This window comes from Oncorhynchus kisutch, linkage group LG13, assembly GCF_002021735.2.
Source record: "Oncorhynchus kisutch isolate 150728-3 linkage group LG13, Okis_V2, whole genome shotgun sequence".
Lineage (NCBI taxonomy): Eukaryota > Metazoa > Chordata > Actinopteri > Salmoniformes > Salmonidae > Oncorhynchus > Oncorhynchus kisutch.
In genome coordinates, this window is record NC_034186.2 from 73,431,547 (window position 1) to 73,455,609 (window position 24,063).

Genomic DNA, 24,063 nt, shown 5'->3' on the forward strand with positions numbered 1-24,063 from the left:
ACATTTCCTTCACTTCCCCAAAACATTTGTTATTACGGTAGTAACTCATGTTATGTAGAAAGGAAACTTTCAGCGCATAGTCAGCAGGATTTTCTGTAAAAACACAACCTGACCTGGTTAATCTACAGTAGCCCATGGCATGACTGCTGTATATGAAATTGGATACCTGGCCACGTCTTTGCAAACATCTGCTGGTTTTCTGCAATGTTCAGTTGTTCACACATACTATACTTGATTAAAGTGAAAGGTCATATGTGAATAATTCTGACAGGTATTAGAGAAGGTCACCTGACAATCCTTCAACGTCACGTGTCATTGTTCAAATTATAAACTTTTTTCCCTCTCTTGAGAACAAGACCAGCCCATGTCCCGCCTCTTGTACACGACCGTTGAACACTGCAGACAGTCTTATCACTCTGATAGGCCAGAACAGGAATTCGATCAAATGAGTCGCAATTAAACTACACCCCTTTCTTTAAACTCGTTTTTAGGAGTAATTGATATATTCTCCAACGTGAACTACTCGAATATGACCTGTTTCAACAAATGATATACACGTTTTGGGAACTAAAGAGACTCAACGGTAAGTTAAGACATAAAAAGACAGAGTGAACGTTTTGGTGCAGTTCCCCCGAACTACAGTAGGCTGAACAGTTGGCCAAATAAAATGAAAATGATCTCGTAAGATCTGTAAATCATCATGTTATTGCACTTCAGACCGGCTAGATCGAGTTGGTGTTTATTGCTTAGGCTGCATCGTCGATTATTCTTTGGACGTCCGTGTGTTGCTGTCATTCAATATCTCGTGTGTGCGTGTGTGTGTGTGTGTGTGTGTGTGTGTGTACTTTTGTAGTACATACCGTACCCAGCAACACAAACTACCAATTCAGCAACAGGTGGTAAGTGTTTGTACAGTCTGAATCGTTTTGGAGGACAGATTGCATAATAATCTGACAGTTACTTTAGAATAACAACACATCAATAACAAGAAAGAAACCCCATCAATGACCTACATATCCAGGGACAAGGCTTGCCAGACATTGGTCTAGGTTACTTGGGATCCACTGCCTGGTGGTGTGAGGCCTAGACCAGGGTAGTGGGTACTGTCGGATGGTTTCATCCCCAGTTAGGAGCCTGGTGGTGTGAGGCCTAGACCAGGGTAGTGGGTACTGTCGGATGGTTTCATCCCCAGTTAGGAGCCTGGTGGTGTGAGGCCTAGACCAGGGTAGTGGGTACTGTCGGATGGTTTCATCCCCAGTTAGGAGCCTGGTGGTGTGAGGCCTAGACCAGGGTAGTGGGTACTGTCGGATGGTTTCATCCCTAGTTAGGAGCCTGGTGGTGTGAGGCCTAGACCAGGGTAGTGGGTACTGTCGGATGGTTTCATCCCCAGTTAGGAGCCTGGTGGTGTGAGGCCTAGACCAGGGTAGTGGGTACTGTCGGATGGTTTCATCCCCAGTTAGGAGCCTGGTGGTGTGAGGCCTAGACCAGGGTAGTGGGTACTGTCGGATGGTTTCATCCCCAGTTAGGAGCCTGGTGGTGTGAGGCCTAGACCAGGGTAGTGGGTACTGTCGGATGGTTTCATCCCCAGTTAGGAGCCTGGTGGTGTGAGGCCTAGACCAGGGTAGTGGGTACTGTCGGATGGTTTCATCTCCAGTTAGGAGCCTGGTGGTGTGAGGCCTAGACCAGGGTAGTGAGTACTGTCGGATGGTTTCATCCCCATTTAGGAGCCTGGTGGTGTGAGGCCTAGACCAGGGTAGTGGGTACTGTCGGATGGTTTCATCCCCAGTTAGGAGCCTGGTGGTGTGAGGCCTAGACCAGGGTAGTGGGTACTGTCGTGTGTTTTCATCCCCAGTTAGGAGCCTGGTGGTGTGAGGCCTAGACCAGGGTAGTGGGTACTGTCGTGTGTTTTCATCCCCAGTTAGGAGCCTGGTGGTGGCAGGAGGAGGGATCTGTGAGGAGGACAGGTGTGCCTGCTAGGGCAAATCAGGTTGGGAAACACCCTAAGTCGCTGTGTGTGAATTAAAAGGAGTATGCTTACTAACCATGCATGGAGTCATTTTGCTTAGTAATACTAATGTTAAGTCATTCTGATTCTGCATACTGCCAAGTCACTTGTATAATGGCACAACCTGTTATTGGAGAAAGCAACAGACATGTAGAAGTAGACAAGACTCATAGTGTGAATAAAGTAACTAACTCGATACACACTGTATCACTTCTATATCTAGAGTTCACATTCTGTCCCTCACAGTGAGACACAGGAAACTAAGAGAAAAGGAAACAGATGATGGTGGTTTGATTGTTGTAAAGGGGTGTTTACTTCTAAAAATATTAATTTAGTATGTACCTGCAAGCCTATATTTCCACTGACATTGTATAAATTATGTACTTTTTCTCTCTCTCAGAATGCCCCCCCCCCCCCAGAATAGGGGGGTCATTTACTGTAGAAATGGAGGAAGGACCATGTACAGTAGAGAGATGGATGAAATGAGAGTCTAGATAAACTAGTTGGGTAGGTATTTATATATGAGGAAGAAATGTATTGACAGACACAGTTCATATACTCGTATCAGCTGAGACCCATTCACTTATAGACAGAGGGAGACAGAGTGGGATGGAGTGTGGAGAGAGTATCGTGTGTGGGTCTGGGGAGCTGGATCTGGACCCTGACATTGTGAGTGAAGAGGCCGGGAAACTGTACTCAGAACTACAGGTAAACACACATCACATCCACCACTCAACTGCTTTCTGTCCTATCGCCCTTTCCTGCTTCTCTTTCTCCTAGCTGGCTTTTCATTCCTCTGTCTCTTTTCCATCACCACCCACACTCATCTGATGCTACCCCCCCATCCCTGCTACAGACAGTGATAGAGACCCATGGCGTAGGGGTTGTGGAGTCCCTGGTGCCCATCCTAGTATGGGTCCTGGAAGGTCTGGCCAGCTGCAGAGCCCAGCTCAGAGAGAGGGAGGACGAGGCTGAGAGAGAGAAAGGAGAGCGAGATGAGCTGTTGGAGAGATACCAGAATGAGAAACTACTGAGGAGAGAGAGCCAGGAGGTGAGAGGGGATGGAAGTGTTTGTTTTGTTTGTTGTTGTTATTATGCTAATGTTATATGGAGTCAGGGTTTGGGGTCAATTCCTTTTCAACTCAGTAATTTCAGGATGTTAATTAAAATGCATAAATAAAACGTTTCATATAGTGTCATTCATTTTGATACATGTTTGTTTTTTGCCTTTAGCGGTATCTGGAGTTGGATGACCAGATTGAGCAGGAGCGGAGGACGATGAGGGGAAGAGAGAAGGAGAGAGAGAGGAGGGAAAAAGAACTGGAGAAAAAGGCCAGAGAGCAGGCTGACCAATGTGAGTGTCTGACTGGGTCACCTCGTACTGGAAGAATACTTTTCCTTTAACTAGTTGGACACAAAGGATTTACTTCAGACGCCCGACAAGGCCCTTATCCCCGTCATTCTCTTGAAAAAGAGATGGAGATATCGGGGACGTAGGTCTGGGTGTCTTGTAAGGATCCGACTGCGAGTGGATAATCTGTCCTTACCATCAGTCCGGTTAGCCTACGTACAATCATTTGATAAAAATAGACAAACTATGGGCATGTATATCCTACTGACGGGACATTAAATACTGTAATACCTTATGTTTCACCGCGTCACGATGACATGATTAACATACGGCTGGTGGGTTTTACACTTTTTCGGCAGGAAAAAGCTGGTGCATGAATCTAAAGAAGTCTTGAGGTTTTGCTCACCTGAGGTAGAGTATCTCATGATAAGCTGTAGACCACACAATTTACCAAGATATTTTATCTATATTCTTCGTAGCTGTCTATTTACCACCACAAACCGATGCTGGCACTAGGACCGCACTCAATGAGCTGTGTACAGCCATAAGCAAACAGGAAAATGCTTAGCCAGAGGTGGCGCTCCTAGTGGCCGGGGACTTTAATGCAGGGAAAATTTAATCTGTTTAACCTCATTTCTACCAGCATGTTAAATGTGCAACCAGAGGGAAAAAAACAAGTCCACAGACAGAGAAGTGTACAAAGCTCTCCCTCGCCCTCCATTTGGCAAATCTGACCATAATTCTATCCTCCTGATTCCTGCTTACAAGCAAAAACTAAAGCAGGAAGCACCCGTGACTCGGTCAATAAAAACGTGGTCAGATGAAGCAGATGCTAAGCTACAGGACTGTTTTGCTAGCACAGACTGGAATATGTTCTGGGATTCCTCCGATGGCATTGAGTACACCACCACATCAGTCACTGGCTTCATCAATAAGTGCATCGACGACATCGTCCCCACAGTGACTACGTACATACCCCAACCAGAAGCCATGGATTATAGACAACAGCCGCACTGAGCTAATGGGTAGAGCTGCCGCTTTCAAGGAGCAGGACTTGCTATGCCCTCCGACGAACCATCAAACAGGTAAAGCGTCAATACAGGACTAAGATTTAATCGTACTACAAGGGCTCCAACGCTCGTCGGATGTGGCAGGGCTTGCAAACTATTACAGACTACAAAGGGAAGCACAGCCGCGAGCTGCCCAAGTGACACAAGCCTACCAGACGAGCTAAATTACTTCTATGCTTGCTTCGAGGCAAGTAACACTGAAACATGCATGAGAGCATCAGCTGTTCCAGGCGACTGTGTGATCACGCTCTCCGTAGCCGATGTGAGTAAGACCTTTAAACAAGTCAACATTCAGACGGATTACCAGGATGTGTACTCCAAGCATCCGCTGACTAACTGGCAAGTGTCTTCACTGACATTTTCAACCTGTCCCCGTCTGAGTCTATAATACCAACATGTTTCAATCAGACCACCATAGTCCCTGTGCCCAAGAACACTAAGGTAACCTGCCTAAATGACTACCGACCCATAGCACTTGCATCTGTAGCAATGAAGTGCTTTCAAAGGCTGGTCATGGCTCACATCAACACCATTATCCCAGATAACACCTACGTGAGAATGCTATTCATTGACTACAGCTCAGTGTTCAACACCATAGTGCCCTCAAAGCTCATCACTAGGCTTAGGACCCTGGGACTAAACGCCTCCCTCTGCACTGCAATTGGATCCTGGACTTCCTGACGGGCCTCCCCCAGGTGGTAAGGATAGGTAACAACACATCCGCCATGCTGATCCTCAACACAGGGGGCCCTCAGGGGTGTGTGCTCAGTCCCCTCCTGTACTCCCTGTTCACTCATGACTGCATGGCCAGGCACGACTCCAAAACCATCAGTAAGTTTGCCGATGACACAACAGTGGTAGGCCTGATCATCGACAGCGATGAGACAGCCAATAGGGAGGAGGTCAGAGACTTGGCCGTGTGGTGCCAGGACAACACCCTCTCCCTCAACGTGATCAAGACAAAGGAGATGATTGTGTACTACAGGAAAAGGAGGACCGAGCACGCCCCCATTGTCATCGATGGGGCTGTAGTGGTGCGGGTTGAGAGCTTCAAGTTACTTGGTGTCCACATCACCAACAAACTATCATGGTCCAAACACACCAAGACAGACGTGAAGAGGGCATGACAAAGTCTATTCCCCCCCAGGAGACTGAAAAGATTTGACTTGGATCCTCAGATCCTCAAAAAGTTCTACAGCTGCACCATCGAGAGCATCAAGACTGGTTGCATCACTGCCTGGTATGGCAACTGCTCGGCCTCCGACCGCAAGGCACTACAGAGGGTAATGCGTACGGCCCAGTACATCATTGCGGCCAAGGAACCTGCCATCCAGGACCTCTATACCAGGCGGTCTCAAAGGTAGGCCCTAAAAGTTGTCAAAGACTCCAGCCACTCTAGTCATAAACTGTTCTCTCTGCTACCGCACAGCAAGCAGTACCAGAGCGCCAAGTCTAGTTCCAAAAGGCTTCTTAACAGCTTCTACCCCTAAGCCATAAGATTTCTGAACAGCTAATCAAATGGCTACCCAGACTATTTTCATTGCCCCCTCCCCTGTACGCTGTTGCTACTCTCTGTTAATTGTCTATGTATAGTCACTTTAACTCTACCTACATGTACATATTAACTCAATTACCTCGACTAACCTGTGCCCCCGCACATTGACTCTGTAAGGGCTTGTAAGTAAGCATTTCACTGTAAGGTCTACTACACCTGTTGTATTTGGTGCATGTGACAAATAAAATTAGTCTTGGATTAAAAAAAGTGAGGTAAACAATCAGAAATGAACAGTGAACATTACACTCAAAAGAATAAAGATATTTCAAATGTTCTGTAATGACGATGTACAGTCATGGCCAAAAGTTTTGAGAATGACACAAATATTAATTTTCACAAAGTCTGCTGCCTCAGTTTGTATGATAGCAATTTGCATATACTTCAGAATGTTATGAAGAGTGATCAGATGAATTGCAATTAATAGCAAGTCCCTCTTTGCCATGCAAATGAACTGAATCCCCCAAAAAACATTTCCGATTGTTTGGGGCATCCGGAAAAAAGCTTGTCCTGAGAAGACAAGGTGAGCTACCATCAGTCCTGTGTCATGACAACAGTAAAGCATCCTGAGACATTTCATGTGTGGGGTTGCTTCTCTGCCAAGGGAGTGGGCTCACTCACAATTTTGCCTAAGAACACAGCCATGAATAAAGAATGGTACCAACACATCCACAGAGAGCAACTTCTCCCAACCATCCAGGAACAGTTTGGTGATGAACAATGCCTTTTCCAGCATGATGGAGCACCTTGCCATAAGGAAAAAGTGATAACTAAGTGGCTCGGGGAACAAAACATCGATATTTTGGCTCCATGGCCAGGAAACTCCCCAGACCTTAATCCCATTGAGAACTTGTGGTCAATCCTCAAGAGGTGGGTGGACAAACAAAAACACACAAATTCTGACAAACTCCAAGCATTGATTATGCAAGAATTGGCTGCCATCAGTCAGGATGTGGCCCAGAAGTTAATTGACAGCATGCCAGGGCAGATTGCAGAGGTCTTGAAAAAGAAGGGTCAACACTGCAAATATTGACTCTTTGCATCAACTTCATGTAATTGTCAATAAAAGTCTTTGACACTTATGAAATGCTTGTAATTATACTTCAGTATTCCATAGTAACATCTGACAAAAATATCTAAAGACACTGAAGCAGCGAACTTTGTGGAAATTAATATTTGTGTCTTTCTCAAAACTTTTGGCCACAACTGTACAGTGTTGTAACAATCTCTATTTCTCTCTATTTTGATGCCTTACCCTCTTCATGTCCGTGTAGATTATTTTATATGATTTGATTCACTTCCTTCATTCACGTCCTTTTTGTTACAAACTGAGGATGTTTGGTAAGACCATGGCAAGTAGGCTACGGCAGAATCTGACTGGCACCCTTTGTCATTGAGACGTACTGTATGTGATGCTAATTGCTACTGTGTGTTGTTTCTGTGACAGTGGTGGCCTTGGAGGAGCAGAGGGCTGGACTGGGCAGAGAGTTGAACACACTGAAGCACACTCACAACAAGGTCAGACGACAGCATGTTTAGACTGATGAGGCTGTTTGGGACTCAACCTCTGTGTACTCTTCTATCAGCTTCTGTCTGTCATTGGAAATGCATTTTATTATTCCCCTGTCCCTCCTGTTGTCCTTCTTTTTCTCTCTCCATTTTCACTTTTTCTCTCTCGCTGTCTCTCAGTTGGTGCTCAGTTATAAGGATCTGCTGGAAAGGAAAAGGGATCTAGAGAGAGAGGGATCTCCACTAAGGTTAGCCACCACTCAATTCAGTTAATGACTACAACCACATGAAACGGTATTCAGTCTTTCCATTCTAAAGAGATAAAGAAATCTCTCACTGTGGTTGATTAATTTGATGGTTTCTGATTTTCACTGCTTTATGATGTCACAATGGGCCCTGTCTGTCTTTAGTAACCATGTGCGCCCCAAGAATTCACAATCTACCCAGGGCCAGTCAGAATCCTGTGTTAGCGGGCAGGAGGTACGTTCTCTAGATTTGATAACCTCTGTACTGTCTTGTAGCAGTAGTATTTTTCTATGGAAGTTGTCCTTACTGACTCCTCCCCTTTTCAAGCTAACTGATCGAAGGCCAGAAACACCTCCTGATTCTGTCCTGTTGGAAGAACCTGTAACCAAGGACGATAGGGTGATTGACATTGTCGTAAAGCCAGACATAGATGCGTCCTTCATCAATGACATCATAAGCTCCACCCCTGAGCTGGCGAAGTTTCATGGCCTTATGAATGCCAGGTATGTCCTGTATGTGTGCACTTACAGTGCAAGATGAACTGGACTGACTTTATTGCATTACCAAGAAAGCTTTTCTTTTACACATTCATAACAATAAACCAACTCAGCCACAACTAGTTACCTGTAAATCAGACTACTTCCCTTCACAGGTCTGTCATGGTTCAGAAAGACTCTTGATGGGACATCTCCCGAACACACACTTTACTGTTGCATAAACTGACACTCACTGCCCCCTCCCAATCTTTTCTCTGTTACCCATGTTCCCTAGCACCCCGGTCCGAGCAGACGTCTCTGATTGGCTCTTTGACGAGACCAAGACCAGCATGGAGGAAGAAATGAAGGAGGTGGAGGAGAAAGAGGAAGGAGGAGCAAAGCAGGAGGTGGAAGGAGAGGACAAGGAGGATATGAATAGTCTGGAATGGGAGCTGAGGAACACAGAGTCTGTGTTCTCAGAGCTGTCAGAGCTGAGTCGGGAATACGTAGAGAGTGTGGACCAGGGGGCCAGTGTCAGAGGTACGGCCATTAGGCAAGGGCACACCTACACCCCCTGTTTGCAGTGAAACACTGCACTGGTTGTTCACATAAGATTAAACATATGCCCTTTGTTCTCTTAACACATACAACCTTTATTTTACACACAGAGGAAGGCTAGGGGGAAAGAGCTGAGGCCGATGGAGGGGGTATCTTAGGCAGTGCTGGGCAGTAGGCATTAGTTAGACTGGACTAACTGAAGTGTCAATGTCATGAGAACTGGCATGCGCAATTAAAAGTTAGGGTTACGGTATGGGTTAATGCTTTTTGTGGTGAGAACTGTTTGTTTTTTCTTGTCTGTGCAGGCAGCACCGACCAGTCGGAGGAGATTCTTTCTCAGTATGAGGAACTGAAACACACCCAGTAAGTCCCTGCGTTTATCCCACCGTTATTATTACCCTACTATGGCTAGTCCTGTATGACTAACTGTGTGTGTAGGGGGCTTACCATTCACTATGCCTCTGTTTCATTTAGATATGTTGACAGAGTGCACATTGGGCCTGAAGTAAAACTGGGCGGGTCCTTTGTTTACTGTATTTACTCTCACTCGGACATTGTCTCCCTCTACCTCTCCCAGTGAGTTAGTGAATGCGGCCCGGAAAGCACTGATCTCTCGTGTGGAGGAGCTGACCAATGAGAGGTCAGCTCTTAAAGTGGAGGTGACTTCCTGCCAGGAGACTGTCACCCGATTGGCGGGAAGAATGAAGGACATGGAGGAGGAAACTAAGAGGTACACAACTCTAGTGTCAGGTCGTTAATGGTTGGCAGAATGAGACAACAAAGGTATACAAACCATATTTGTTCATGTGGTGTGATTCATTGATTGCGTGTGTTTCTGCTCTTCTGTAGACTTCGGAAAGAACTGGAAGCAAATCAATCAGATGATGATGTAAGAGGGCTTTCTTTGTGTTGTCTCTTTATATTCTGCTAATAGATGTGTTGTAACCTTTTTCTTTTTCTCTAATGGACTTGTACTCTAACTAGAATGTTAATCTGTTACCCATAGTCCTCTCTGCCCATATCGCTGCGTCGGTTCTCTCGTTCGGAGATGTCCCGTGTTGTCATGGAGAAGAACCAGTATAAGGAGCGTTTGTTTGAGCTGCAGGAGGCTGTGAGACGCAGTCAGACCATTCGGTAACCACACCTGCCTGTCTCCCCCATAGAAGTAGACTGACAGGAGGTTTCATAGTCCTGTGGAGAAGGGAATAACTCATTTTTCTCCATCTCACATCAGTCATCCCTTCTTTTCAGGGTCTCCCAAGAAGAGAGGATCACAGAGAGAGAGAGGACTAGTGTATGGAGAAGGTGAGAGCGAGGGAGTGAAGAATCAGGAAGGAATAGATGACTGTTTTTAATTTGGCAATTATTGCAGTGAAGAAGTCCACAGATGCTGTTTAAACCTTGAGCTGCTAACAGGCACACAACCACACATATTTGTCCTGGGCCTGGCTCTGACCCCTGACATCACAACATTTAGCTCAATAGCTGTTCATATTTACCTTTGGCTACACAGTCTCTAGCCCAAGCACATGACCAGAGTGCCTATGGGAAAGTAATACTTATTGTATTCCTGTGAGGTCGGCAGGGTTTCTGGTCCATTGCAGTCAAATGAACCATTAACTGTCTCTCTGTCCATTCAAGATTCAACCGTTTGTTTGGCCTGAACAAGAACCCCTTGGTTCCGTCCGCTGCTCTAGCGCTGGCCCTGCCGACGTCCCTCACTCACTCACCAATGGGGTCTCCACGGAAACTGGCTGTCAGTACAACTCAGACTGAGTACGTTGATTTTTATTTTATTTAACCTTTCTTTCTTTAACTAGGCAAGTCAGTTAAGAACACATTTGTATTTACTATGACGGCCTAGTGGGTTAACTGCCTTGTTCAAGGGCAGAACGACAGATTCTTACCTTGTCAGCTCGGGGATTTGATCCACCAACCTTTCGGTTACTGGCCCTAGGCTCCAACCACTAGGCTACCTGCTGCCCCATGATAATGGGATTACATGTCTATGGCGCTCTTTTCAACTGCTCAAAGTGCTTTACATTATAAGGTTTGAAGTGAACTTACCTCTACTCCCGCTTCCTCCCAGTGGTTCCTCCCCTGCTGCAGCCCTGTCTCCGCGGGTCAGGAGGAGGGAGCTGTACAGAGACATCCGCTCCCATGTCTGGGGAACCCTGGGAAAACGCCAGGTTCATGGCTGGAGCATGCCGCGGTCACACACACAGGTAAACACGCATACATACAGTTGAAGTCAGAAGTTTACAAACACTTAGGTTGGAGTCATTAAAACTTGTTTCTCAACCACTCCACACATTTCTTGTTAACAAACTATAGTTTTGGCAAGATGGTTAGGACATCTACTTTGTGCATGACACAAGTAATTATTCCAACAATTGTTTACAGACAGATTATTTCACTTATAATTCACTCCATCACAATTCCAGTGGGTCAGAAGTTTACATACACTAAGTTGACTGCCTTTAAACTTTTTTGTAAAATTCCAGAAAATGATGTCATGGCTTTAGAAGCTTCTGATAGACTAATTGACAACATTTGAGTCAAATGGAGGTGTACCTGCGGATGTATTTCAAGGACTACCTTCAAACTCCGTGCCTCTTTGCTTGACATCATGGGAAAATCAAAAGAAATCAGCCAAGACCTCATGAAAACAATTGTAGACCTCCACAAGTCTGGTTCATCCTTGGGAGCAATTTCCAAACGCCTGAAGGAACCACGTTCATCTGTACAAATAATAGTACGCAAGTATAAACACCATGGGACCATGAAGCTGTCATCATGCTCAGGAAGGAGATACGTTCTGTCTCCTAGAGATGAATGTACTTTGGTGCGAAAAGTGCAAATCAATCCCAGAACAACAGCAAAGGACTGTGTGAAGATGCTGGAGGAAACAGGTACAAAAGTATCTATATCCACAGTAAAAACGAGTCCTATATCGACATAACCTGAAAGGCCGCTCAGCAAGGAAGAAACCACTGCTCCAAAACCGCCATAAAAAAGCCAGACTACGGTTTGCAACTGCACATGGGGACAACGATTGTTCTTGTTGGAGAAATGTCCTCTGGTCTGATGAAACAAAAATAGAACTGTTTGGCCATAATGACCACTGTTATGTTTGGAGGAAAAAGGGGGAGGATTGCAAGCCGAAGAATACCATCCCAACCGTGAAGCACGGGGGTGGCAGCATCATGTTGTGGGGGTGCTTTGCTAAAAGAGGGAATGGTGCACTTCACAAAATAGATGGCATCATGAGGTAGGAAAATTATGTGGATATATTGAAGCAACTTCTCAAGACATCAGTCAGGAAGTTAAAGCTTGGTCGCAAATGGGTCTTCCAAATGGACAATGTCCCCAAGCATACTTCCAAAGTTGTGGAAAAATGGCTTAAGGACAACAAAGTTAAGGTATTGGAGTAGCCATGACAAAGCCCTGACCTCACTCCCATGGAAAATTTGTGGGCAGAACGGAAAAGGTGTGTGCGAGCAAGGAGGCCTACAAACCTGACTCGGTTACACCAGCTCTGTCAGGAGTAATGGGCCAAAATCCCCACCAATTTATTTGGGGAAGCTTGTGGAAGGCTACCCGAAACGTTTGACCCAAGTTAAACAATTGAGAGGCAATGCTACCAAATACTAATTGAGTGTATGTAAACTTCTGACCCACTGGGAATGTGATGAAAGAAAAAAAGCTGAAATAAATCCTTCTATATACTATTATTCTGACATTTCACATTCTTAAAACAAAGTGATCCTAACTGACCTAAAACAGGGAATTTTTACTAGGATTAAATGTCAGGAATTGTAAAAAACTGAGTTTAAATGTATTTGGCTAAGGTGTATGTAAACTTCCGACTTCAACTGTACAGTGCCTTCAGAAAGTATTCACACCCCTTGACTTTTCCACGTTTTATTGAGTTACAAAGTGGGATTAAATAGATTTAACTCATGTTTTGACAACAATCTACAAACAATAATCTGTAATGTCAAAGTGGGAGAAAAATTATAATATTTGTAAAACATTTATGGAAAATAAAACATCTATCTTGATTACGTAAGTATTCAACCCCTGAGTCAATACATGTTAGAATCACCTTGGGCAGCGATTTATAGCGCGATTATAAATAGTATTTTGGGCTAAATCTCTAAGAAGCGTTGCACACCTGGATACACTATTTGGCCATTTATTATTATTTAAAAAATTATTCATGCTCTGTCATGTTGGTTGTTGGTCATTGCTAGACAGACATTTAAAAATGTGGGCATCTTAAAGTTTATTTAAGTCAAAACTGAATGTTCCTGAGTGGCCTAGTTAGAATTTTGTCTTGGTAAGCAACTCCAGTGTATATTTGTGTTTTAGGTTATTGTCTTGCTGGAAGGTGAATTTGTCTCCCAGTGTCTGTTGGAAATCAGACTGAGCCAGGTTTTCCTCTAGGATTTTGTCTGTGCTTAGCTCTATTACAAACATTTTTATCCTAAAAAACTCCCTAGTCCTTGCAGATGACAAGCATACCCATAACATGATGCAGCCACCACCATGCTTGAAAATATGAAGTGTTACTCAGTTATGTGTTGTTCTGGATTTGCCCCAAAACATAACGCTTCGTATTCAGAACAAAAGATGAATTTCTTTGCCACATGTTTTCCAGTATTACTTTAGTGCCTTATAGCGAACAGGATGCATGTTTTCCAGTATTGCTTTAGTTCCTTATAGCAAACAGGATACATGTTTTCCAGTATTACCTTAGTGCCTTATAGCAAACAGGATGCATGTTTTGGACTATTTTTATTCTGTACAGTCTTCCTCATTTCTCTCTGTCATTTAGGTCAGTATTGTGGAGTAACTACAATGTTGTTAATCCATCTTCAGTTTCCTATCACAGCCAGTAAATGTTTAAAATCACCATTGGCCTCGTGGTGAAATCCTTGAGCGGTTTCCTTCTTCTCCTGCAACTGAGTTAGGAAGGATACCTGTATCTTTGTAGTGACTGAGTGTATTGATACACCATCCAAAGTGTAATTAATAACTTCTCCATGCTCAGAGAGATGCTCAATGTCTGCTTTTTTGCCCTTCTTTGCGAGGCATTGGAAAAAATCCCTGGTCTTTGTGGTTGAATCGGTGCTTGAAATTCACTACTCTACTGAGGGACCTTCCAGATAACTGTATGTGTGAGGTACAGAGATGGAGTGGTCATTCAAAACAGAATTCACACAGAATGAATCCATGCAAGTTGTGATTTGTTAAGCAACACTTTTACTCCTGAACTTATTTAGGCTTGCCATACCAAAGGGGTTGAATACATACAGTTCGGAGAACAAGTATTTGATACACTGCCAATTTAGCAGGTTTTCCTGCTTAAAGCATGTAGAGGTCTGTAATTTTTATCATAGGTACACTTCAACTGTGAGAGACGGTATCTAAAACAAAATCCAGAAAATCTCATTGTATGATGTTTAAGTAATTAAATTTCATTTTATTGCATGACATAAGTGTTTGATACATCAGAAAAGCAGAACTTAATATTTGGTACAGAAACCTTTGTTTGCAATTACAGAGATCATACGTTTCCTGTAGTTCTTGACCAGGTTTGCACACACTGCAGCAGAGATTTTGGCCCACTCCTCCATACAGACCTTCTCCAGATCCTTCAGGTTTCGGGGCGGTCGCCACTCCTTAGTTGCCCTGGCTGTGTGTTTCGGCTCGTTGTCATGCTGGGTGACCCAGCCACGACCCATCTTCAATGCTCTAACTGAGGGAAGGAGGTTGTTGGCCAAGATCTCGCGATACATGGCCCCATCCATCCTCCCCTCAATACGGTGCAGTCGTTCTGTCCCCGTCCTGTCCCCTGCAGAAAAGCATCCCCAAAGAATGTTTCCACCTCCATGCTTCACGGTTGGGATGGTGTTCTTGGGGTTGTACTCATCCTTCTTCAAAACACGGCGAGTGGAGTTTAGACCAAAAAGCTCTATTTTTGTCTCATCGGACCACATGACCTTCTCCCATTCCTCCTCTGGATCATCCAGATGGTCATTGGCAAACTTCAGACGGGCCTGGACATGCGCTGGCTTGAGCAGGGGGACCTTGCGTGCGCTGCAGGATTTTAATCCATGACGGCATAGTGTGTTACTAATGGTTTTCTTTGACTGTGGTCTCAGCTCTCTTCAGGTGATTGACCAGGTCCTGCCGTGTAGTTCTGGACTGATCCCTCACCTTCCTCATGATCATTGATGCTCCACGAGGTGAGATCTTGCATGGAGCCCCAGACCGAGGGTGATTGACCGTCATCCTGAACTTCTTCCATTTTCTAATAATTGCCTTGCCTTCTCACCAAGCTGCTTGCCTATTGTCCTGTAGCCCATCCCAGCCTTGTGCAGGTCTACAATCTTATTCCGGATGTCCTTACACAGCTCTCTGGTCTTGGCCATTGTGGAGAGGTTGGAGTCTGTTTGATTGAGTGTGTGGATAGGTGTCTTTTATACAGGTAACGAGTGGAGAACAGGAGGGCTTCTTAAAGAAACATTAACAGGTCTGTGAGAGACGGAATTCTTATTGGTTGGTAGGTGATCAAATACTTGTCATGCAATAAAATGCAAATTAATTACTTAAAAATCATACAATGTGATTTTCTGGATTTTTTTTTTAGATTCCGTCTCTCACAGTTGAGGTGTACCTATGATAAAAATTACAGACCCCTACATGCTTTGTAAGTAGGAAACACTGCCGATTTTGCAGGTTATCAAATACTTGTTCTCCCCACTGTATAAACTCAAGACATTTCAGCTTTTCATTTTTTTTTTATTTGCATAATTCCACTGTGACATGGGGTATTATGTGTAGATCAGTGACACACAATCTCAATTGAATCCATTTTAAATGCAGGCAGTAACACATCAAAATGTGGAAAAAGTCAAGGGGTGTGAATACTTTCTGAAGACACTGTAGGTAAACACAATATTTACTTCAGAGGTGAAAATACTCACACAGACTGTGGAAGTAGACACAAACCTTAATCTGGTGCATACAGTAGATTGTGTGGGATTATTGCAGGATTCCTCAGAGCCGACCCCTGAGCCCAAAGATGTCCCTGTCCTAGTGCAGCTCAGACTGATGGACCAGAGAGATTCTACAGCCAAGGTAGGACATACTATTCAGAAACATGTCTACAGTCAGTGCTATGGTTCTTAACCCAGACAGTCTTTTCCCAGAAGACAGTCCATAACTTGTGTTTTCTCTCTGTAGCTAAACTGTGCTGTTGCTGTTACACCTGAGATATCAGGCGAGACAACGGTAAGGTGGTGATTACTGTCAAATTACTAGTTCTAGTCACAGTAACTACCACTTGCAGTACCATCTAACCACCATTTTCAGACCATGTCATGCCAATGGTTTCCTCAATGCCAAATCGACCAACTAGCTCTTACTGGCACTTCTTGTAGATCTGGGAGGTTTGATAGGTAGAATCAATATGGTAGTAGCTCCATGTCCACTGACAGGCTAGATGAAACCATGTTGTTTAGCATACTGTTTACACCCATCCACACCTTTTTAGGTCTCCACACATATGCCTAGTGGGTAGGGGTTAGGGCAGTGTTTCCCCAGCTCGGTCCTGGGGACTCCAAGGTGTTTTGGTTTTTGCCCTAGCACCACACAGCTGATCCAAATGATCAACTCCTCACTAAGCTTTGATTATATGAATGTGAAGTGCTAGGGCAAAAACCAAAACGTGCACCCCTTGGAGTCTCCAGGACCGAGTTTGGGAAACACTGGGCTAGGGGTTGATCTGTCATTTTTCAGTAGTAGGCATCACTCCTCTCTCTTCCATCCACCCTGTCAGTGTGCTGTGTGGGTGGTCTCTGGTCCCGCCTCCAGTAGTGATATCACAGTAATCAACCCTGCACGGTCCAATACGGTGCTGGATCAGTTCAGCCTCCCGCCCACCTCGCCCGCCCTATGCATCTGTGCTGTGCCCCCTACTGGTCAGTGCTATCTATTACTCTCCGGGTAAAAGTTACCCTTGGGCACAGATCTAGGATCAGCTTACCAATTTTAGATTTCTGTAAACTTGTTAACCATAGCCACCATCATTTCCAAATCATCACTCAACTAGTTATTTCCATTAACAATGCTTTAAACACTGGCAATGCTATCAGCTTACCATCTCTGTTCTGTTTCTGTGTCATCAGGTGAGACCTCAGGAACTGTGTGGATTGGAACTCAGGAAGGAAGGTGAGGTGTGGAGATCAGAACCATGCTGTTCCATGATAATGTTAAACAATTGACAGTTGCTCATTCTCCCTCTCTCCTCTCTTTTTTCCTCCATTCCCAGTGTGTTAGTCCACTCCGCGTCCACAGCTAGGAGGCGCTGTCTGCAGTCTATCTCTCTGTCTGAGGGTGTGCACTCTCTCACGTGAGAACTCCTGTACCCAGTCCGATATAGACCGCGAGCCCCTACAGTTGGACACTTGGATGACTCGATCTGAAAGGATAATTGTGTACCAGTTTGAATATTGCTTTATTTATGTTTACTTTCAACTCTAAACCCTTCAGGTATTCACATGGTCAAGTCATTGCTGGATTAGCCAATGGGACGCTTGCATTCTTCTCGCACAACCCAGGTAATTCCCCCTCTCAGGTTACTGTCAGGATCAGGTCAGGCTACTGTCAGGATCAGGTCAGGTCAGGTTACTGTCAGGATCGGATCAGGTCAGGTCAGGTTACTGTCAGGATCAGGTCAGGTCAGGTTACTGTCAGGATCAGATCAGGTCAGGTTACTGTCAGGATCAGATCAGGTCAGGTTACTGTCAGGATCAGATCAGGTCAGGTTACTGTCAGGATCAGGTCAGGTCAGGTTACTGTCAGGATCAGGTCAGGTCAGGTTACTGTCAGGATCAGGTCAGGTTACTGTCGGGATCGGATCAGGTCAGGCTACTGTCGGGATCGGATCCGGTCAGGCTACTGTCGGGATCGGATCCGGTCAGGCTACTGTCGGGATCGGATCCGGTCAGGCTACTGTCGGGATCGGGTCCGGTCAGGCTACTGTCGGGATCGGGTCCGGTCAGGCTACTGTCGGGATCGGGTCCGGTCAGGCTACTGTCGGGATCGGGTCCGGTCAGGCTACTGTCGGGATCGGGTCCGGTCAGGCTACTGTCGGGATCAGATCAGGCTATGGTCAGGATCAGGTCAGGTTCCTGTCAGGATCAGGTCAGGTTCCTGTCAGGATCAGGTCAGGCCACTGTCAGGATCATATCAGTGCATATGAAGGAAAGGAGGGAAGAAGTGGTACCATTTAAGTTTGAGATACGATGGTTCTTGCTAGAAGGGATACAGTTTGTCAGAATGGACTTTTTGTAACAGGTTAGGAGAACTTAGCATAGCCGGTTAGGATAATTAGGTTACGTTTAAGAAAAGGGTTCGGGTTAGCTAAAATGCAAAAAAATATATATATATATTTTGATGTCAATTTGACAAACTTCATACCATCTATCCATGACCAGATACAACCTGTGATTGTAAAAGACTAATGATGACTAATCATCACTATATTTGACAGGTGGATGGGATCTCCAATCACATGAGGTTTTGCCTCTGGGATCAACTCCACTGCAGCCCATTCGCTGTTGCCTAGCGAAGGGGGCGGGCTTATGGGTAGGATACTGGAATCGGGTTCATGTGGTCAATGTCGAGAATAGAAAAGTGGAGGTAAGAGTTAGACAAACCTGAAAATATTGTGTGTGTGAATTCAGAATGGTTTGTACCTTGTATTATTTTGTCTATTTCCCACCTCTCTTTCAGCAAACTTTAACCGTCTCGGAGCGCAGTGAGCAGCAGGTGCGTTTCCTGTGTGCGGCAGGAAGTGGTGTGTGGACGTCCTGCCGGCTCGACCCTACACTCAGGCTTTTTGATTGGTCCACTGGCCGGCCTCTGCAGGATGTGGATCTGACCCCTCTGGTCACCAAAACACTGGGTAGGAGCATGAACAGGATTCTCAGTTCATGAATCTGTTAATGTTTTATACTGCTGATGTGAGCATGTAATGGCTGACATATAAGTTAATGTATAACTTTGAATAAATTTTCTTCAATTTTGCTTGATAAGTTCCTGACTGTTTGGCTCTCTGTTTCCTCCAGGCCCTGCCTTCTTGTCTCTCTCTCCGCTCCAGATCTCGTCCCTCACCTTCATCTCTGGCCGGCTGTGGGTGGGAACAGGAAGTGGCGCCATCTTCTCCATCCCTGTGTCTCTCAGTGAGTGCAGACCACTGAGACCCAGGGGTCAACAACATAATGACCTGAGAGATAATGCCCTTACACTGGTCACATCTCAATTGTCTTCTTCTCTGCATTCCATAGGTTCAGAGTCTGCCTCTATACCATACTGCTTTTTGGCGGCAGCACAACTGTGTTACCATGGACACCGCCAGGCTGTCAAGTTCATCATTGCTGCACCTGGTGAAAATCTCTTATCGTTGTTCATTCATTCACTGTTGTGTAACAATGCAGTTATTCTACAGCGGGGCTATTCAACTGGCGGCCCACGGCCCATATCCGGCCCATTTATTAATTTACCCTGGCCCTTTGATCAATTCTAAACATTAATCAAAGATCTGCAAAAGAATCCCCTCAAAAATCCAACGTTCAGTGTCAAAATGACAAGCACTATAGTGGTTGTCTATAGTGTAGTTTCTAGTGTTTTTTTGTGGTTTATAGCGCCTATGTGGCATGTTGATCATTTTTTCTTCATATGAATTTGGCTCTAGTGTTTGAACGGTTTAAGCTACAACATATTATGACACCATTCCTGAAAGCTACGACTCTCAGGAACACTACGTGCCTTCTGTTTCCCTCTCTGATGCTCACAAGGACTTGTTAGAAGGGAGTGGGACAAATGAATGCACCTAATGACTGTGAGAAATGAATTCAAAGCTTCTGTCCCTCAGAATGGAATTTGGCATCACCTGATTTTACATATCTTTGTGTTCTTTATTAAGATGCCTAGTTTTCAGATTTTAAAATAACCTAATTACATTTAAGAAGCTTTTAATAGGTAAAATAATGAGCAAGTGTTGTGACTTCCTTTTCAATGATGAGCGTTTTTGGGCTGCACCTCGACTCACGTTGGTTGAGCGCCCTTCACTTCTTTCCTAATTACTTTTTGCAACATTTCATTTGAAGAAAAGTGCTTTATTGGTGATGTGCGTTGCTTTTTTTTTATACGGTTCTTCCGAACATTAATTGCATGTGGAAAATGTCCATCCCCCTTGCAATGAACCTTTTTACATCTGTCCCCGGTAGGAATATAGTTGAATAGCCCTGTTCTACAGTATTAAATGCTATGCAGTTATTGCATAGTTATTAAAAAGTATTATATTGTGATACTATGTAGTTATTACATAGTTATTTGACAGTATTATATTGTGCTACTATGCAGTTATTAGTATTCTATATCTCTGTTCCCCAGGCTGTGTGACCAGCTTCTCTACAATAGGAGGCGGTGCTGTAACTCTAGTCTCTACCTCACAACTCATTCTCAGTGGAGGAGAGGGCTACATCAACTTCCGTATCGGTGAGTTGGGGACATCACGTGATTGTCATTAGAGTGGTTGTCTAACTGACTCTGTCTCCCTCTTACCTTTTCCAGGGGACGACGCGAATGACGGCACACCCGAAGCTGCTCCACTGCGGTCAGACCGCAGTCACATGATCATCTGGCAGAGCCCCACCCCCTCCCTGCCCAGCTCCGCCCTTTGACCACACCCACATCCAGTCTAGAATGAGACAAGGAAGGATTAGTCAGAGATGTCATACAAGAGACCAGGAAGTACAAATGGGAGCCATGTTTTAATTGGCTTCATTCACTAGGAGTTCCATTTGGATTTTTGTTCTAGAATCTTGGGATTAAATTAAGACATCACAGCTTAATCCTTCTTGTCTCACTCTGTTATTCAGTTGCTACCCTCATCTCCTTGACTAAACCTTTCACCTGGTTAAGCCAGTCTCCTCTGTGTGCCTTAATATGATTTGACAATCGTTGCTGTGAGATTGGTCATTGTACAATGTTTTGTGTTTTTTGTGAAACGTTTCCTCATTATGGTAATCATATATGGGCGGCAGGTAGCCTAGCTGTTAAGAGCGTTGGGCCAGTAACCCAAAGATCGCTGGTTCGAAAACCCGAGCCGACTAGGTCAAAAATCGGTCTGTGCACATGATGAGCAAGGCACTTAACCCTAATTGCTCCTGTAAATCACTCTGGATAAGAGCGTCTGCTAAATGACTCAAATGTAAATATCATCATCACTGTAGCAAAGTATTTTACAGTAAGAGTCTCTGACTTTTGGTTGGTTAGTTAAGAATGGTTAGGGTTTGTGTGCAATTCCATGACGTTTGTTCAAACTCGTTTACATTGATACTGAGATGTAGTGTTGAAGCTGCTGGGTTCCTGGTAACTATTGTTGCATAAGACCCTGGCCTTCAGTTCCCATTGCATGCTGGGTAAATCTACAGCGTAACTGCACTCTCTCTCTCTCTCTCTCTCTCTCTCTATCTCTATCTCTCTCACATTTGCAGAGCGATATGGGAGTGGAAGTCTCAAAAGATACTTAAAGTATTTTATGCAGTATTTGAAAGAGTGTTTGTGTGACCCATGTCTGAAAATGTTCATCATAACTGGACTCTATGCAAGATAATCTATGAAAAATAAACTTTTGTTAATACTTTCATAAAAGATCTGTTTTCAAGTCAATATAATGTAAGACTTTAACACCCCAAATCTTCACAAATGCCCTATGGTAGGTTATTTTATAGTTTTAATACAATTGTATAATTTAATACAAAAACCCTATTATGATTCAAAGAAAACCACAACACATGAATTATTATGAATATAAAGACCAATTCTGTACAGATTCAAGCCTAAACAAACCAACCAAGTGAACTATGAATAGCCTCCATGCTTGATTGTTTAAAATCCTATTCAGACAGTGTACAATTCTGTTATCTACCAGAGGTGTTTTAGCAAAGGTCAAGTCACAATAAAAAGCAATGACCGACTGTTTTTCCATCTTGTAATTGACATTAGTGAACTAGCAGTATGTAAGTCTCTTCCACTGTGGAGGCGGTGGAACTTGGGTTAAAGAATGAGGGAGTTCTATAAAAATATATATATATATCTTAAACAGAATCTTATTCCTGTCCCGGGTGAAATGGGTTGGCGTTGATTACATTCGTTTTGGAACCGGGCATCCTCCCCGTCAGCTCCAAAAAAAAGGTGACATAGGTTAATCGTGTGGAGTAATGAATAGGATTCTGCGTTTATACATACACAAAATCATTTTTTTATCAAAAGCAATCATTATCTGCCTTCCTATTGAAATCTAGCTTGAAAATGTGAACATATGCTGCCTTGATGACAACATGACCGAGCGGCGCAGATTACTGTTTGGTTTGAGAAGGGTGCTCCTCCCAACCCCTCTTTTGCCTGTTCACATCACGGGCCATAGCCTGGTTCATTTAATAGCACTCCCTCAATGCCAACAATACTGCTCCCAGACCCCCAGGCAGTTTGACTATCAGGGGCCAATAGTCTAATGGAGACAGTGAGGACCCTCCCCTACAACCACACCCTTCTCCTATGCCTGACCATGAAGCATCATGAGGGGCTGCTGTGGCTCCTAGGGAGTCGTATCCTGCGGCTGAGGGAGCGGGCCAGCCGGTCCATGGCACCCATGGTTCCCCCTAGCTCCTTCCTGGAGGTCAGGCCCTCAAGGTTCCCGCTGTACCACATGACCCATCCTCCCAGGGACATGAGCATCAGTAGAGCCCCAGAGTACACCAACAGGTCCCCAAAGTCCTGTCCCTTAATCTCTAATGGGGCGAAAACCCCCACCAGAAGAGCAGAGACACCTAGCAGGTCCATCAATATGGCAAACACCAGGGCCAGCTTACAGTGGGACAGACCATCATAGTGCTGCGCCATGGTCACTCACCTGGGGGACAGAGAGGTGGAGGAGGTGAGGTGTGTGGCACATTGACAGACATAAATCGTGTACATTGACATTGCTCAGAGTAGAATCACAATAGAGTCACCTCTGGCAATGATACGGGGTTCACTCTAGGCCTACTGGTCGAGTGGGAGGATATTGTATGAACATAAACATGACACCATGGCGTGTATGTTCTGGAGCTATTAAAGTACAGCTATGTATGAAATAATGTAACCATGGTCAAATAACTACAGTATGTTATGTCAATATTTACTGTGTCTGTGTATTTAGGCCTACACTTTAAAAAAAAGAAGTTTTATATAACATTGTAGGTTCCTACAATACTCTTCAATGTATCTTTATTCATAGGAAAAACAGGTGCCACACCTGAGCGTTATGATACTCCCAGCACAACCAAGACACTTTTGTGTTTCGATGCCCGTTAAAAAACGCATTTAAACACAGAAAAACATAACAGATTAATACTCACCTCATCACAAGTGCAAATGCGTTTTGATTAGTATCTTTTCAATGTTTATCTCATAAAAATGTAAGTCCACTCAAACTGTATCCTTCCGGTTCTTCACTGGCAGGTAAAAACAGTGACTCATGAGTGAATAATGTTACCTGACACCTCTCCACTCCCCCCTCACCTGAGCTTTTCTGCACTGACGAATATCATTGGTCCTATCATTGGTCCTATCATTGGTCCTATCATTGGTCCTATCATTGGTCCGGAGCAGCACTAAACGAAAGCAATAAAAACATGTCAAACAATATTTTACTTTTCAATTATTTTCACCCTGACATTTATTTTGGAATATGATTTCTAATGTATATGCTAAACAGAAATATAAATGCAACATACACAAATGTCCACTAGCAGTTCTGCCCCTGTGACAACAATTTTGGACCCCCTTGTGGCCCCCCTAAATGTGGAGTATTAAATCATTTTTACATAACTCATTTTTGCTATCGTTCTTTTTTTACATCCGTTATTAGACAGTGGCAACGCGGAACACTAATTTAACCCACACATTTTCTAGAGGGACGGCTTTAGGCGGAACATTGAATGATTATGAACATGGTCTCTTGCCTGCTAATGCCTACAATGCAGTGAAGAAAACGATATGACAGCAATAACGTCTAATGTAACTGGCCCCTCTAACAGTACAACTGGCCCCAGCTTGGCCCCCCCAGTTGAAATGGTCTAGAATCGCCACTGCAAATGTCAACGATTTTACTGAGTTACAGTTCATATAAGGAAATCAGTCAATTGAAATAATTGAATTAGGCCCTAATCATC

General features: G+C 44.3%; 2 protein-coding genes across 7 annotated transcripts; one reads left to right on the forward strand and one right to left on the reverse strand.

Moving 5' to 3' along the window:
* Nucleotides 1-385: 385 nt before the first annotated feature.
* On the forward strand, nucleotides 386-21,825 carry LOC109868782 (C-Jun-amino-terminal kinase-interacting protein 4-like). 6 transcript variants are annotated; one of them, XM_031787247.1, is made up of 30 exons: nucleotides 387-583; nucleotides 854-1,987; nucleotides 2,406-2,512; nucleotides 2,595-2,713; nucleotides 2,862-3,056; nucleotides 3,239-3,359; nucleotides 7,426-7,496; nucleotides 7,668-7,735; nucleotides 7,898-7,967; nucleotides 8,061-8,236; nucleotides 8,505-8,749; nucleotides 9,073-9,130; nucleotides 9,345-9,497; nucleotides 9,617-9,656; nucleotides 9,774-9,901; nucleotides 10,019-10,072; nucleotides 10,409-10,543; nucleotides 10,857-10,992; nucleotides 15,830-15,916; nucleotides 16,022-16,069; nucleotides 16,617-16,758; nucleotides 16,966-17,008; nucleotides 17,109-17,189; nucleotides 17,330-17,397; nucleotides 18,333-18,481; nucleotides 18,575-18,746; nucleotides 18,910-19,023; nucleotides 19,129-19,227; nucleotides 20,237-20,341; nucleotides 20,417-21,825. In XM_031787247.1, the coding sequence occupies exons 4-30, from the start codon at nucleotides 2,615-2,617 to the stop codon at nucleotides 20,524-20,526; spliced, it is 2,967 nt and encodes a 988-aa protein (XP_031643107.1). In that variant the 5' UTR covers nucleotides 387-583; nucleotides 854-1,987; nucleotides 2,406-2,512; nucleotides 2,595-2,614; the 3' UTR covers nucleotides 20,527-21,825. The 6 variants fall into 6 exon arrangements, with proteins under 6 accessions (XP_031643109.1, XP_031643105.1, XP_031643104.1 ...); XM_031787246.1 differs by having other exon boundaries at nucleotides 854-899; XM_031787249.1 differs by having other exon boundaries at nucleotides 386-583; nucleotides 854-899; nucleotides 2,406-2,713.
* LOC116353139 (transmembrane protein 238-like) lies at nucleotides 21,564-23,365 on the reverse strand. Its single transcript, XM_031787268.1, has 2 exons — nucleotides 23,248-23,365; nucleotides 21,564-22,760 (listed from the first exon to the last, which is right to left on the reverse strand). The coding sequence occupies exon 2, from the start codon at nucleotides 22,748-22,750 to the stop codon at nucleotides 22,424-22,426; it is 327 nt and encodes a 108-aa protein (XP_031643128.1). The 5' UTR covers nucleotides 22,751-22,760; nucleotides 23,248-23,365; the 3' UTR covers nucleotides 21,564-22,423.
* Nucleotides 23,366-24,063: the final 698 nt, after the last annotated feature.